Source organism: Camelina sativa, chromosome 16 (genome assembly GCF_000633955.1).
Source record: "Camelina sativa cultivar DH55 chromosome 16, Cs, whole genome shotgun sequence".
NCBI classification, from domain to species: Eukaryota; Viridiplantae; Streptophyta; class Magnoliopsida; order Brassicales; family Brassicaceae; genus Camelina; species Camelina sativa.
In genome coordinates, this window is record NC_025700.1 from 25436169 (window position 1) to 25448066 (window position 11898).

Here is an 11898-nt window from a genome sequence, read left to right on the forward strand (position 1 = left end):
TTTTTTTTTTTTTTTTTTTTTTTGTTGTTGTCTGAAAAATTTAGAAGTCGAAAAAAATAGTTGTCTTATCGTATTCTTCTTACGTGGGACCTTTTTCCCTCTTTATTCCACAGCTAATTTTTCATTCATCCTTTTTATTTATTTATAGATTCTACAATTCATCTTTAATCCTTTCGTAAATTGAAAAGAAAAAATTGCGGAAAATATTACTAAAGTTTATTAAGGATGTACTATTGATTATGATCCACAGGTCTCCTCTCGGCACAGTTCTTGCTTTGTTGATTAAACATGATAACTTTCTTTTTTCAACTCTAGTCAAGGACTCAAGGTAATATTATAATCAATGACCGTTGAGACTTATTCAAAATAATGTGCTTTGATTTGTTCAGAATACTAATATATATTAATTAATAAAGTTTCGTTTGATCATTTTTGTGTCATTCAAAACCTTTTTTGTATCTCTTGAAATAAATTTACCATGTAACCAAGAAAAATATAGAGTACAAATTATTTTACCAAGAAATTACTTGTTTGTAAATACACTAATGTACAAATTATTTTACCTAGTAGTATATTTTTGGGGGTCAACATTAGGTGGTCTTAGAACGAGAATCAAATACAGTGAAAATAAAATTTGGAATTAGGTGAAAGCATATGCCACACGATACATGGCATCTTTCTTAAAGTTAGTAATTCTTGGAATTCGCAAATATTCGGATTTGATAACTCACATTATTATTATTCTCAACAAAACAAAATAAAATGTACTCTTTGGACTCAGGTGTAACCAGGACAAACCCTCATACAAATTTGGGCCCTGACCCATTAGGCTTATATTTTACTTTTCGTATCGACCCGTCAACGGTCCACCCAAGATTAAGATTAAAAATGTACACATTGTGCCGTTTTGAGCATCGATAAAAGGACATCGTGTCGGCGTAACAAAAACCCAAATAGAAGAAGATTTGTCTCCCCCACCAGTTTCTCTCTCTCTCTATCACTTTTTGCTCGCCCGCCGATTCAGATCTCTCTCAGTAGGGTTCTTGCTTCATTCGCAGTTCGATTATTTTCTCCATCTATGGGTAGGCACGATAGTTCCTCCGAGGAAGACGAGAGAGTTAGAAGAAGGGATAGGAGAAGACGAGAGAGAAGCCCTGATGTTATGCGATCGAGGATCGAGACTGAAGATGTTTCTCGTCGTCCTAGGGTTTCTGATGACGAGGACCACAAGAGCTCGCGACGAGATCTCGAGATTGGTGCTGGTTTCGTCGATGTTGAGAGGCGCCGTGGAGATAATAAGGTCAGAAAAGAGACTTCTTCTGATGATGAGGAATTAGCCAGACGAAGAGAAGCAGGCTCTGGTTATGATGATGATAGAGGTAAAGGAATTGAGGTATATAGTGATGCTGATGGTGAGAGGAGGGTGGTCAGTAAGGGAAGAATTAAGGATAGGGTTAGAGCTGACACTTCTTCTGATGAAGATAGTGGTAAGCATCTTTCAAAGGATACTGAAGATGGAAGAAATACTCGTAGAGGTTTGGAAGATGAAGATGCTGATGTACGGAGAAGTAGGAAGAGAAGCCCCAGAGTTATGGAGAAACAGGGTAGAGAGAGGAGTCATAGGGGTAGTAGAGTCCTAGCAGATAAACCTTCTGATGAAGAAGATGATAGGCAGAGGAGTAGAAGAGGTAGGGGAGAAAGAAGCGAGAGGAAACATAGGGATCATCGAGCATCTGACGACGATGAGGAAGGTGAGATTAGGAGTGAGAGAAGAGGAAAAGAGAAAATTGATAGAGGTAATGAAGGTCTCTTGAAGAGGGATCGGAGGGACAGAGACTTGAATGATGGGCATGAGAATGGGAGTCGGCGTAGAGAAATTGAAAGAAGAGGTAGGAGTCGGAGGGACGATGAAAGAGACAGGAGACACAATGATAGATATGATAATAGTCAAAGGGACAAGGTGAGAAAGGAAGATAGCAGTAAAAGGGAAGAGAAGATTGAGGTTCCAAAGCCCAAGTTGGCTGAACTCAATCCGTCTGAGAGCAATGCTATGGCCTTGGGAAAAACAGGAGGAGTTTATATTCCTCCATTTAAGCTAGCACGCATGATGAAGGAGGTGGAAGATAAGAGCAGCGTAGAGTATCAACGGCTTACATGGGATGCTCTCCGTAAAAGTATTAATGGGCTTGTGAATAAGGTTAATGCTAGCAACATCAAGAACATAATCCCTGAACTGTTTGCTGAAAATCTCATCAGAGGAAGGGGACTTTTCTGCCGTTCATGTATGAAGTCTCAAATGGCATCTCCTGGATTCACTGATGTCTTTGCAGCTTTAGTCGCTGTTATTAACGCCAAATTCCCTGAAGTTGCTGAACTTCTTTTGAAAAGGGTCGTTTTGCAGCTAAAGAGAGCGTATAAGCGTAACGACAAGGTTTGTCTTATTTTTTGGCTTTCCGAATTTAAAAGTTTTCTCAACCATTTTGATTTATATATATATCATATTTATACATTGTTATGTATCATATTTGTTTTGGCAGCCTCAATTGCTTGCTGCTGTAAAATTTATAGCACATCTAGTAAACCAGCAAGTCGCTGAGGAGATCATAGCACTTGAGTTACTTACTCTACTTCTGGAATACCCAACTGATGACAGTGTCGAGGTGGCTGTTGGGTTTGTGACGGATTGTGGTGCGATGCTTCAAGACGTTACACCAAAAGGATTGCATGGTAAAAATCCTTTCAACCTCTCTTTTTGTTGGATAGAAATTGTTTTGTTATGTTGAAGAAACATTAGACTATATGAATTTACACTTAATGCATCTATTTCTTTCAAAAGTCAAATGACAATTGGAAAAGGATGATGTGGAAATTTGGTTGTGTGTCTTAGCTCTTTCATTTCAAACTTCAACAACTTTTCATGGCATACATGCTCTATATTTCCACCGCTCTTCCTTTTATTTGTGTTCCTAAGCTCTTCCAGTTGTTAATTCAGGGATTTTTGAGCGGTTTCGTGGTATACTGCACGAGGGAGAGATAGATAAGAGAGTTCAGTACTTGATTGAAAGTCTCTATGCTACGAGGAAAGCGAACTTTCAGGTAACATACTCCTTGATTCATTGAGTTTGAATCTGATATTATGGGGTTGTGGTTGATATAACAGTATGCTTATTGTCATGGATAGCATAATGCTCATAAATCTTGTTGACGGTTTACTTTCAGGGACATCCGGCCGTTCGTCCTGAGCTAGATCTTGTTGAAGAAAAATATTCACACGATATCTCTCTTAGTCAGGAAATTAATCCTGAAACTGCTCTTGGTAAGCTTCGTATTGTATTTAAATTTTACCCCATGCTTTAGAGAGAGGTTACTATTTTGGAATTACCGAAACAGCTCTTAATTCTACATTTATCTGATTGCAGATGTTTTCAAACCTGATCCTGACTTTGTTGAGAACGAAAAGAAATACGAGGCGCTGAAGAAAGAGTTACTCGGTGAGGAGGAGTCTGAGGATGAAGATGGCTCTGATGCTAGTTCAGAGGATAATGATGAGGAGGAAGATGATTCTGATGAAGAAGATGAAGAGCAAATGAGAATAAGAGACGAGACAGAGACTAATCTTGTTAATCTTAGGAGGACAATCTACCTGACCATAATGTCCAGTGTTGATTTTGAGGAAGCTGGTCACAAATTACTTAAAATTAAGCTTGAACCTGGTCAAGAGGTAACTTCTTCCAAACTCTGATAATCTATACTTACCTGTGCTTCTTTTACTTTTATGTTTTATTGTTTAATTTGATATCAATCCATCTTAAAATCTGTGACTTGCTGGAAGTACACAAGTCTTATAAAATTCTTATCTAATCAACGTTGCAGATGGAACTATGTATAATGCTCCTGGAGTGTTGCTCTCAGGAGAGAACTTATCTGCGTTACTACGGGTTGTTGGGTCAACGTTTCTGCATGATCAACAAAATTCATCAAGAGAATTTTGAGAAATGCTTTGTTCAGCAGTATTCCATGATTCACCGTCTTGAGACAAACAAGTTGCGTAACGTGGCCAAGTTTTTTGCCCATTTACTGGGCACAGATGCTCTCCCCTGGCATGTGCTTGCCTACATTCGGTTAACTGAGGAGGACACAACTTCCTCATCTCGTATCTTTATTAAGATCCTTTTCCAGGTAACTAGAATCCTCAAACCTCATTTCACCATTTCATGAAACTCATTTTACTATGTTCAGAGCTGCTTATCTCATTAATTTGATTAGAGATAGGTTGATGTGATTGATTAATTACTTGTTCATACTATTCATTATCAAACTATGGATGTATTGCTTCACAATTAGGACTCTGCTGATAAAGTTTGTGAAGGTGGAAATTGGTTTTTTTGAGACTGTTGTGCTGATTTGGTTACAATTTTGCATGGATTGCAGGAATTATCAGAACACTTGGGGATAAGGCTGCTAAATGAGAGGCTTCAGGATCCAACGATGCAGGAATCACTTGNTGTGCTTCTTTTACTTTTATGTTTTATTGTTTAATTTGATATCAATCCATCTTAAAATCTGTGACTTGCTGGAAGTACACAAGTCTTATAAAATTCTTATCTAATCAACGTTGCAGATGGAACTATGTATAATGCTCCTGGAGTGTTGCTCTCAGGAGAGAACTTATCTGCGTTACTACGGGTTGTTGGGTCAACGTTTCTGCATGATCAACAAAATTCATCAAGAGAATTTTGAGAAATGCTTTGTTCAGCAGTATTCCATGATTCACCGTCTTGAGACAAACAAGTTGCGTAACGTGGCCAAGTTTTTTGCCCATTTACTGGGCACAGATGCTCTCCCCTGGCATGTGCTTGCCTACATTCGGTTAACTGAGGAGGACACAACTTCCTCATCTCGTATCTTTATTAAGATCCTTTTCCAGGTAACTAGAATCCTCGAACCTCATTTCACCATTTCATGAAACTCATTTTACTATGTTCAGAGCTGCTTATCTCATTAATTTGATTAGAGATAGGTTGATGTGATTGATTAATTACTTGTTCATACTATTCATTATCAAACTATGGATGTATTGCTTCACAATTAGGACTCTGCTGATAAAGTTTGTGAAGGTGGAAATTGGTTTTTTTGAGACTGTTGTGCTGATTTGGTTACAATTTTGCATGGATTGCAGGAATTATCAGAACACTTGGGGATAAGGCTGCTAAATGAGAGGCTTCAGGATCCAACGATGCAGGAATCACTTGAATCTATCTTCCCTAAAGATAATCCAAAGAACACGAGGTTTGCAATCAACTTCTTTACATCCATTGGTCTTGGAGGCATCACAGAGAACCTGAGAGAGTATCTGAAGAACATGCCACGCCTGATCATGCAACAGCAGAAGCAAGTTGCGGAATCAGAATCAGGATCATCGTCTGGATCTGACAGTTCTGGTTCTGACTCTGAATCTGAGTCAGAATCATCCTCTTCTTCTAGTTCGGATGAAAGCGACAGAGAGAAGAGGAAGCGAAGAAGAAGAGCTTGAAACCTGTGTTTGGCTTGTTTGTCTCTACCAAAAATTCTTGAAAATTTCACATCTTGTTTTGGATTATTCAACTAGAGTTTACATGAGAACTCAGTGAGCAATCATCCTGTTCTGTTCCTTGCATATCATCTACATATTAAGCTGATAACAAGAGAGACTAGCTAGACAATCAATGTTGTGAACGGAAATGTTTTTTTTTTCTTGTGTTGTCTTCTTCAAATTTCAAAGAACGTCGTTTATGTAGCTTGCTGTGTTTTTTCTTATAGGGAAAATTAGCTAAGTTCCATATAATAGCTTTGTGTACTACTAAACGTCTAAACGTAATATCAGTTGTACTAAACTGTGTAGATGAATGTGATATTATTTTGGTACATTTTGTGATCCAAATTTATTTGCGTGATTTGATGAGATATTTTTGAAGTATCAAATTGTGAAGGAATCTTTTTCCGTATATTAGTTCTTCAAATGATTTTGGATAAGAACGGATATTACCATCGGTCTTTATTTCTGATTTGAAAGTCAATATATCATCACTATTTTAAAGAAACAAATATCTACAAAAATGATTTCTTCAAAGTAATCTGAAAGTATTACTGTGGTAAAAAAACGTCTCAATTCGTGCTAATGGTTCTTATATTTGTTTCTAAAAAGAAAAAGAAAACAGAAAACAGATCTTGGGTGCTATTAGTTTTGTGTGAAACTAAACTAAACTAGTACCCACAGGAAACTAAAACATACTTAATTAGTAAAGAAAAACTGAATAGTACTTTGATTAGAATTTAAAAAACATGCAAGTACCAACCTGTCAACCATTTTCCTTCTTCTTTCACATTTTGTTAAAAAAAACACACACCAGATTTTAGACCTCAAAACAAAACACAGTAGATGCCTTTTTTATTTTATTTTTGGATAATAAAATTAACATTTTTTAAAAAACATAATAACAAAAAAGTAGGAGTGGATAATTTTTTATATTTAAGAATAGTAAAAGAACAAAACACTTGGCCGTAGAATCGGTAGCGTTATGGATAAGGACACTTTGAGATGACAAAAGAATGAGTCACCGCTCAGTTCCCTTTATAAGTAATCGTTTCTTCTCTCTTTCTCTTTTTATCCAATCCATTAAATCATCCTAAAATCCATTATTAAACAAACCCTTCCCAATAATTAAAAAAAAAACTCTCCCTTTATTTCACTTTCTACAAATCATAATCTTTTTTGAATTATCTGCTTGATTCCAATCTTGTGAACCTCTAAACATGACTATTGCTTTGACGATCGGAGGAAACGGATTCTCGGGTCTACCAGGATCGTCGTTTTCATCAACTTCATCATCGTTTCGATTGAAAAACAGCAGAAGAAAGGACACAAAGATGCTCAACAGAACAAAAGTCGTTTGTTCTTCATCTTCTGTAATGGATCCGTATAAAACTCTTAAGATCCGACCCGATTCATCTGAATACGAGGTCAAGAAAGCTTTCAGACAACTCGCCAAAAAGGTTTGTCCTTTTTTGGATCTGTGATGAACCTTACCTTGTTGCATATTAAAAAACAAAAAAAAAAACAAAATATTCGATTTTGCTTATCTGGGTTACTTAAATCTGATATTTTTTAAAAAAATTTATTCTGACGGATTTTTTTTTTTTTTGATTTGATTGTTGCAGTATCATCCTGATGTTTGTAGAGGAAGCAATTGTGGTGTACAGTTTCAGACGATCAACGAAGCTTACGATGTAAGCGTGTGTTTACATGTGAAAACTACTTCTTATCTTTTTATTGGCTAACGTAAACTGATTTACTGTAATTTCGTTTTTTTTTGTAATGAAAATTATGAAAATTGATCTCTCTGTCTTTTGTTTTGGTAATATGAAGATTGTGTTGAAGCAAATAAAGAATCAGATGGAAGGGACGACGGAGGAATTTGAGCCGTTCGATGTATATGACGAAGGATTGAACGGAATGAATGATCCAGACTGCGACACGTGGGAGGAATGGATGGGTTGGGAGGGAGCAGGAACCCGTGACTACTCTTCTCATGTTAATCCTTACGCTTGATCATTCTCGACAAAACAAAACCAAAGATTCCCCCACTAATTTCGTAATCATCCAATTGTGAAAATGTTATGTATATAAATAACAACAATCAGAAAGAGAGTGAGAGAGACTTGGAGAAAGCACAATGTAAATTAGGTGAAATTTGTCTCCTCTAATGATTGCTTAAAGAAACAAATGTGAATAAAGTAATTTCTCCTTCGTTGTAAAAAAAATCTCTAAAATTCAGAATTGAAAGTGTTTTAGCTTTCCTGAATTTGCAAGTAATCTAATAAAGGATTAAAGTCTTTGTTCTGACTTTTTCAAACCGTCAAGGGTCAAGAGTCAAGTTCCACGTTTACTTTTTAGATGTGTAGACAAAAGCCACCAAATACTCTCATTCTTCTTCCTTGTAACGGTTTCTTTATAAACACATCTCAAAATACTTCAAAAACCTTTGCAACTTCTACAAGAATTTAAAACAAACAAAACAATTGCTGAATCTAATCCATAGAGAATGCTCCGCTGCAGTACCTGAAATAAATTTGCAACATCATTTCGTTTTTCTTTCTTAAAATTGGAAAACTCAATTCTTGGTAACTTTAGTACTAGTAACTTAAAAAAACTCAATACCTGTTGCTGAATCTTTGGACAGAGTCTGTAGCATCAAGAAGAGTCTCACTTGCCTTCTCTAAAGCCATGTGAAGCTCTTTACCTTTGCTTACACGCGCAATCGCCCAAGCGTTGTTCTTTGCCCGAATGCATATTTCCATGTCTTTCTCTTGCTTCGAGCGGCTCTTTTCTGTATCCACTTCTTCCCTTAGCTTGTTTAGTGCAAGCAAAGACTCCTACGTAATCAAAGACAACTTTGTGAGTTTGATACACTTTTTGTCTTCGTTATGCTACTAACGAGATTGCAGTATATGAATATGATTGATGGGAGTTCTCTCACCTTTGCTAGTGTTGCTACCTTTCCTGGTGGAGAAGCTCTCGAAACTTCCATGTCATTATCAACTAGCAAGTAACGGTAACCGCTTACATGGTAAGCGTTCTCACCGCCCCATCCTTTCGATAGCTTCTCTTCGACTTTCACGACTTTCGCCGACGCCTGCAAAAAATGCAAAGAGATGATGAGCTACGTAGTCCGAAAAGATTTTACAATGAAGCAAGAGAGGGTTTACAGAGATGAGCTAACATTTTCAATAAGTTGCTGCTTCACGAATGAGATGTCTAGTTCTCCATTAACAATTGCAGCGGTAGGCACGAGAAGAACTAAGGTGACACTCTTGTATTGATAAGTCACAAGGTAAAGTCTTTCTTGTGTCTTCTGTAGCAAAATTGTTGGGGTTGCATCTATACCCCATATATCAGTTACAAGAAACCCGTCTTTCCCTTTTGACCACTTATCGTGCTGCAAAGGTCTAATAACACGACCTGTGTTACTACCATTTCCTGAAGGCAATGTACCACTTGAACCACGAGGGGTGCCCGATGTAGATCTAGAAGAAATTTGAGGTGGAACGGATCCCTTGCGTAGATATGACCAGGAACTTGTGCCAGAGGATAGTGCGTTTGTGGTCAATCTCATGACAGAAAATGCAAACAAGTCGACGGTATCATCCTGACAAACCAGAGGGACATGAAAAAGACTAAAACGTTTAGTATTAGTGGACATTATATATAGTCTACACATACCACGACAGTTTAAGAATCTTATCAACTCAACAATATTGGCTAAAATGAATATTGCGAGTGAGGGATTTGAAAACATACAGGTGAGAGAGTTGTTGACACCAGTAGATCATGAAACAAAATCACAGAGTGGCATCGAACAGTCCCAGCACATGAATCTAGCACTCGGACGAGAGACTGTACATCTAAATAAATACTAGTCAAAATAGTGAACTATTGTGTTAGTTATTGTGAAACGGATCATCTGAGGGAGCAACAAACCTGAACTTCAAGTGCGGCATCTCTGGCTAGAGTTAGCATCTGAACTGTACCACGCTCTTTCAAAGTTTCACGGAAGGAAGGTAACTGATGTTTCTTACCAACAAAAAGATCTGCCCCAAAATAGAAAACCTATTGAAAAGTGCTATTACTCAGGGATTGAATGGGCTAAGATTTGGTGGATATTGCTTACCATTTAAATAGTCTGTGATGAATGGATACAAGTGCGATCTTATAAGTCCTCCAGTTGGTTCTTTTTCAAGCAATGCCCTAATAGACCCGTGAAACATAACAAAGAGAGAGTGCACTTCCTTCAGCACTCTCCGCAATGCATCAACCCTCCATACGGCTTCAATGTCCTTATTTTTCTCCACAACCTAGCAAAATCTTAGACAGATAAGATTTTGTTCTCTTTCTGCATATGAATAAAAGTGCGATTGAGAATGTTGTACCATGACCATCCATATATCGGGCTCGGCCTCATAGAAAACATGGGAATGTCTCTCTGCTTCTATTACTTCACAAGCTGCCTCCGGAGAGAAAAGTCTGCATTTATATTCCATAAACCACGTTGTCTCAGAAACACCCAAAAAATACAAGCAAAGACTAAAATAACACAAAAGACTAATAATGTGAGCATGAGACAAACAACAGCTAGAACATTTCTGTGAAGAATAGAAAAAAAAAAACACACTAGTAGCTGACCTGGTGAACGTGATAAGCCCTTCGCTGAGGCCTATAACGGAAAGCTGAGTCGAAAAGGTAAGATCAGGAGGATAGAAGAACAAGATCTTGTCCAATTCCTGACCTTCGTTTTGGCCTCTAGTCAAGTCAAAGACGCAAAGACGAAGGCTTTCACAAGTAGAGCTCATGGACGCCATTCCCATAGCTCATTCAACACCTTAAAACAAAAAAAAAAGCACATATTCGGAAATCAGGCAATAAAACTAACTAACTCTGTATCTTAAAGTTAAATCATCACCAGAGAAGGCTATAACTATTGAAGACAATTTAGTGAATTTACGATTTTGATCATTGCAAAGTTGATCAATTTCGTCTGAGAAAATAGCGAAATTCATATAAAATTAGGGGAAATTGATTACCTTTGAGAGGATGAACACAAAGAACAAAGTCCAATGATCGACCTAGTGGATTATCGCAATAAGTTCAATAAACGAGAATCGCAAAGTTGATGATATCTGATGATTGATTGTGGATTCAGATCGAGGCGAATCCTCCACAAAATGTTCGTTAGCAGCAAAACTCGACGTAGCGTGGTAGGTAGAGAGGAAAGGAACCAGGTAAAACGGGTCATACCGGGTCTAATAAATGGACTCGGGTCGTAGAGAGGAGGATCTTCAGATTCTCATCGGCTCACGTCATCATCAATTGTGTGTTTCCAATAATTCTCTCTCTTTTTTTTTTTTTTTTTTTTTTTTTTTTTAAGAAATNTCTAACCGCACGTTGTCACCTTAACTATACCCCCTTCGAATAATTTGATTTTGTCTCCTCAAATCTATCTATGATTCTCTGTGAATGATCCCACTAACTGATGAATTTATTATGCATTAGTTAGCAATTTTATGATAATGGAATTGGAAGTTGTGTTAAACCGGTCAATCTCAGATGAGTCAGTCTACTACTAAACCAATATAAATTAGTTAAGAAGCATCGGTTTGCATTAACCTCTCTCTCTTTCTCTTTAATCCAAGTAAAGTATCCAACAACTCAGCCAAACCAAAAGTTTCTTACTTTTGCTTCTTCTTCTTCTTAGCATTTACTCAAACCAAGTCATTCATTCATTCAATCCCCTTTCGAATTTATAGTTTTTAGGGTTTCTTCGTCGGAGTTATTTTTGTCTGAATTTTTCTGTACTTTCTTTTGGTGGATTTTTCCTCTGTTTTATTGTCTCGAGATGATCCATCTGATTCTGCTATCCAAATACGATTCGATGACTCTTCGTGGGTTTTGAAAGTGGAAATTTTTATAACTCTGAATCGCTTTCTGATCCTTTGCCTTGTGTGATAAGAGTTACAACACCGAGATCGGTCTTGATTTCTTTTAACTGTAGAGGTTTGAAACTTCTTCCTCTACTTATATTTTGATCTGTTATTTGTTGTATACACTATTACTTAGCTGCTTCTGGTCTTTGTAAGTCATACCCTGCTTCTCTGCATTAGACAGATAGACCCTTGTAATTGTTTACTGCATCCTTGTGTACTTGATTCGGTTTTGTTTCAGTGTATCTGGAGATTGGCAACAATGTCTGAGCTCAAAGAGCGTTTGCTTCCTCCAAGACCTGCTTCAGCTATTAACCTTAGAGGGGATGCTGCAGCTTCTCGTCCTTCTCCATCAGGGAGACAACCTCTCCTTGGACTTGATGT

At 37.3% G+C, this 11898-nt stretch overlaps 4 protein-coding genes across 5 annotated transcripts in view; 3 read left to right on the forward strand and 1 right to left on the reverse strand.

Annotated features, from left to right (window-relative positions):
- Positions 952–5796, forward strand: LOC104752418 (pre-mRNA-splicing factor CWC22 homolog). The gene is made up of 7 exons (XM_010474548.2): positions 952–2431; positions 2538–2727; positions 2993–3096; positions 3220–3316; positions 3420–3721; positions 3874–4179; positions 5180–5796. The coding sequence occupies exons 1-7, from the start codon at positions 1079–1081 to the stop codon at positions 5531–5533; spliced, it is 2706 nt and encodes a 901-aa protein (XP_010472850.1). The 5' UTR covers positions 952–1078; the 3' UTR covers positions 5534–5796.
- LOC104752420 (chaperone protein dnaJ 8, chloroplastic) lies at positions 6637–7800 on the forward strand. Its single transcript, XM_010474550.2, has 3 exons — positions 6637–7032; positions 7198–7266; positions 7406–7800. The coding sequence occupies exons 1-3, from the start codon at positions 6793–6795 to the stop codon at positions 7586–7588; spliced, it is 492 nt and encodes a 163-aa protein (XP_010472852.1). The 5' UTR covers positions 6637–6792; the 3' UTR covers positions 7589–7800.
- On the reverse strand, positions 7922–10951 carry LOC104752419 (vacuolar fusion protein CCZ1 homolog). The gene is made up of 10 exons (XM_010474549.2): positions 10618–10951; positions 10220–10415; positions 9967–10060; positions 9708–9891; positions 9518–9627; positions 9338–9433; positions 8760–9185; positions 8517–8672; positions 8198–8412; positions 7922–8098 (listed from the first exon to the last, which is right to left on the reverse strand). The coding sequence occupies exons 2-10, from the start codon at positions 10399–10401 to the stop codon at positions 8068–8070; spliced, it is 1494 nt and encodes a 497-aa protein (XP_010472851.1). The 5' UTR covers positions 10402–10415; positions 10618–10951; the 3' UTR covers positions 7922–8067.
- The window catches only part of LOC104754042 (magnesium transporter MRS2-10), an 8992-nt gene continuing 8282 nt past the window's right edge, over positions 11189–11898 (forward strand). Inside the window, exons 1-2 of one of the 2 annotated variants that reach the window (XM_019237894.1) lie at positions 11189–11587; positions 11756–11837. In XM_019237894.1, the coding sequence (XP_019093439.1) occupies positions 11777–11837 (61 nt within the window). In that variant the 5' untranslated portion in view covers positions 11189–11587; positions 11756–11776. Of the gene's footprint in view, positions 11838–11898 lie in introns of both variants that reach the window. The other variant, XM_010476202.2, reaches the window with a different exon arrangement.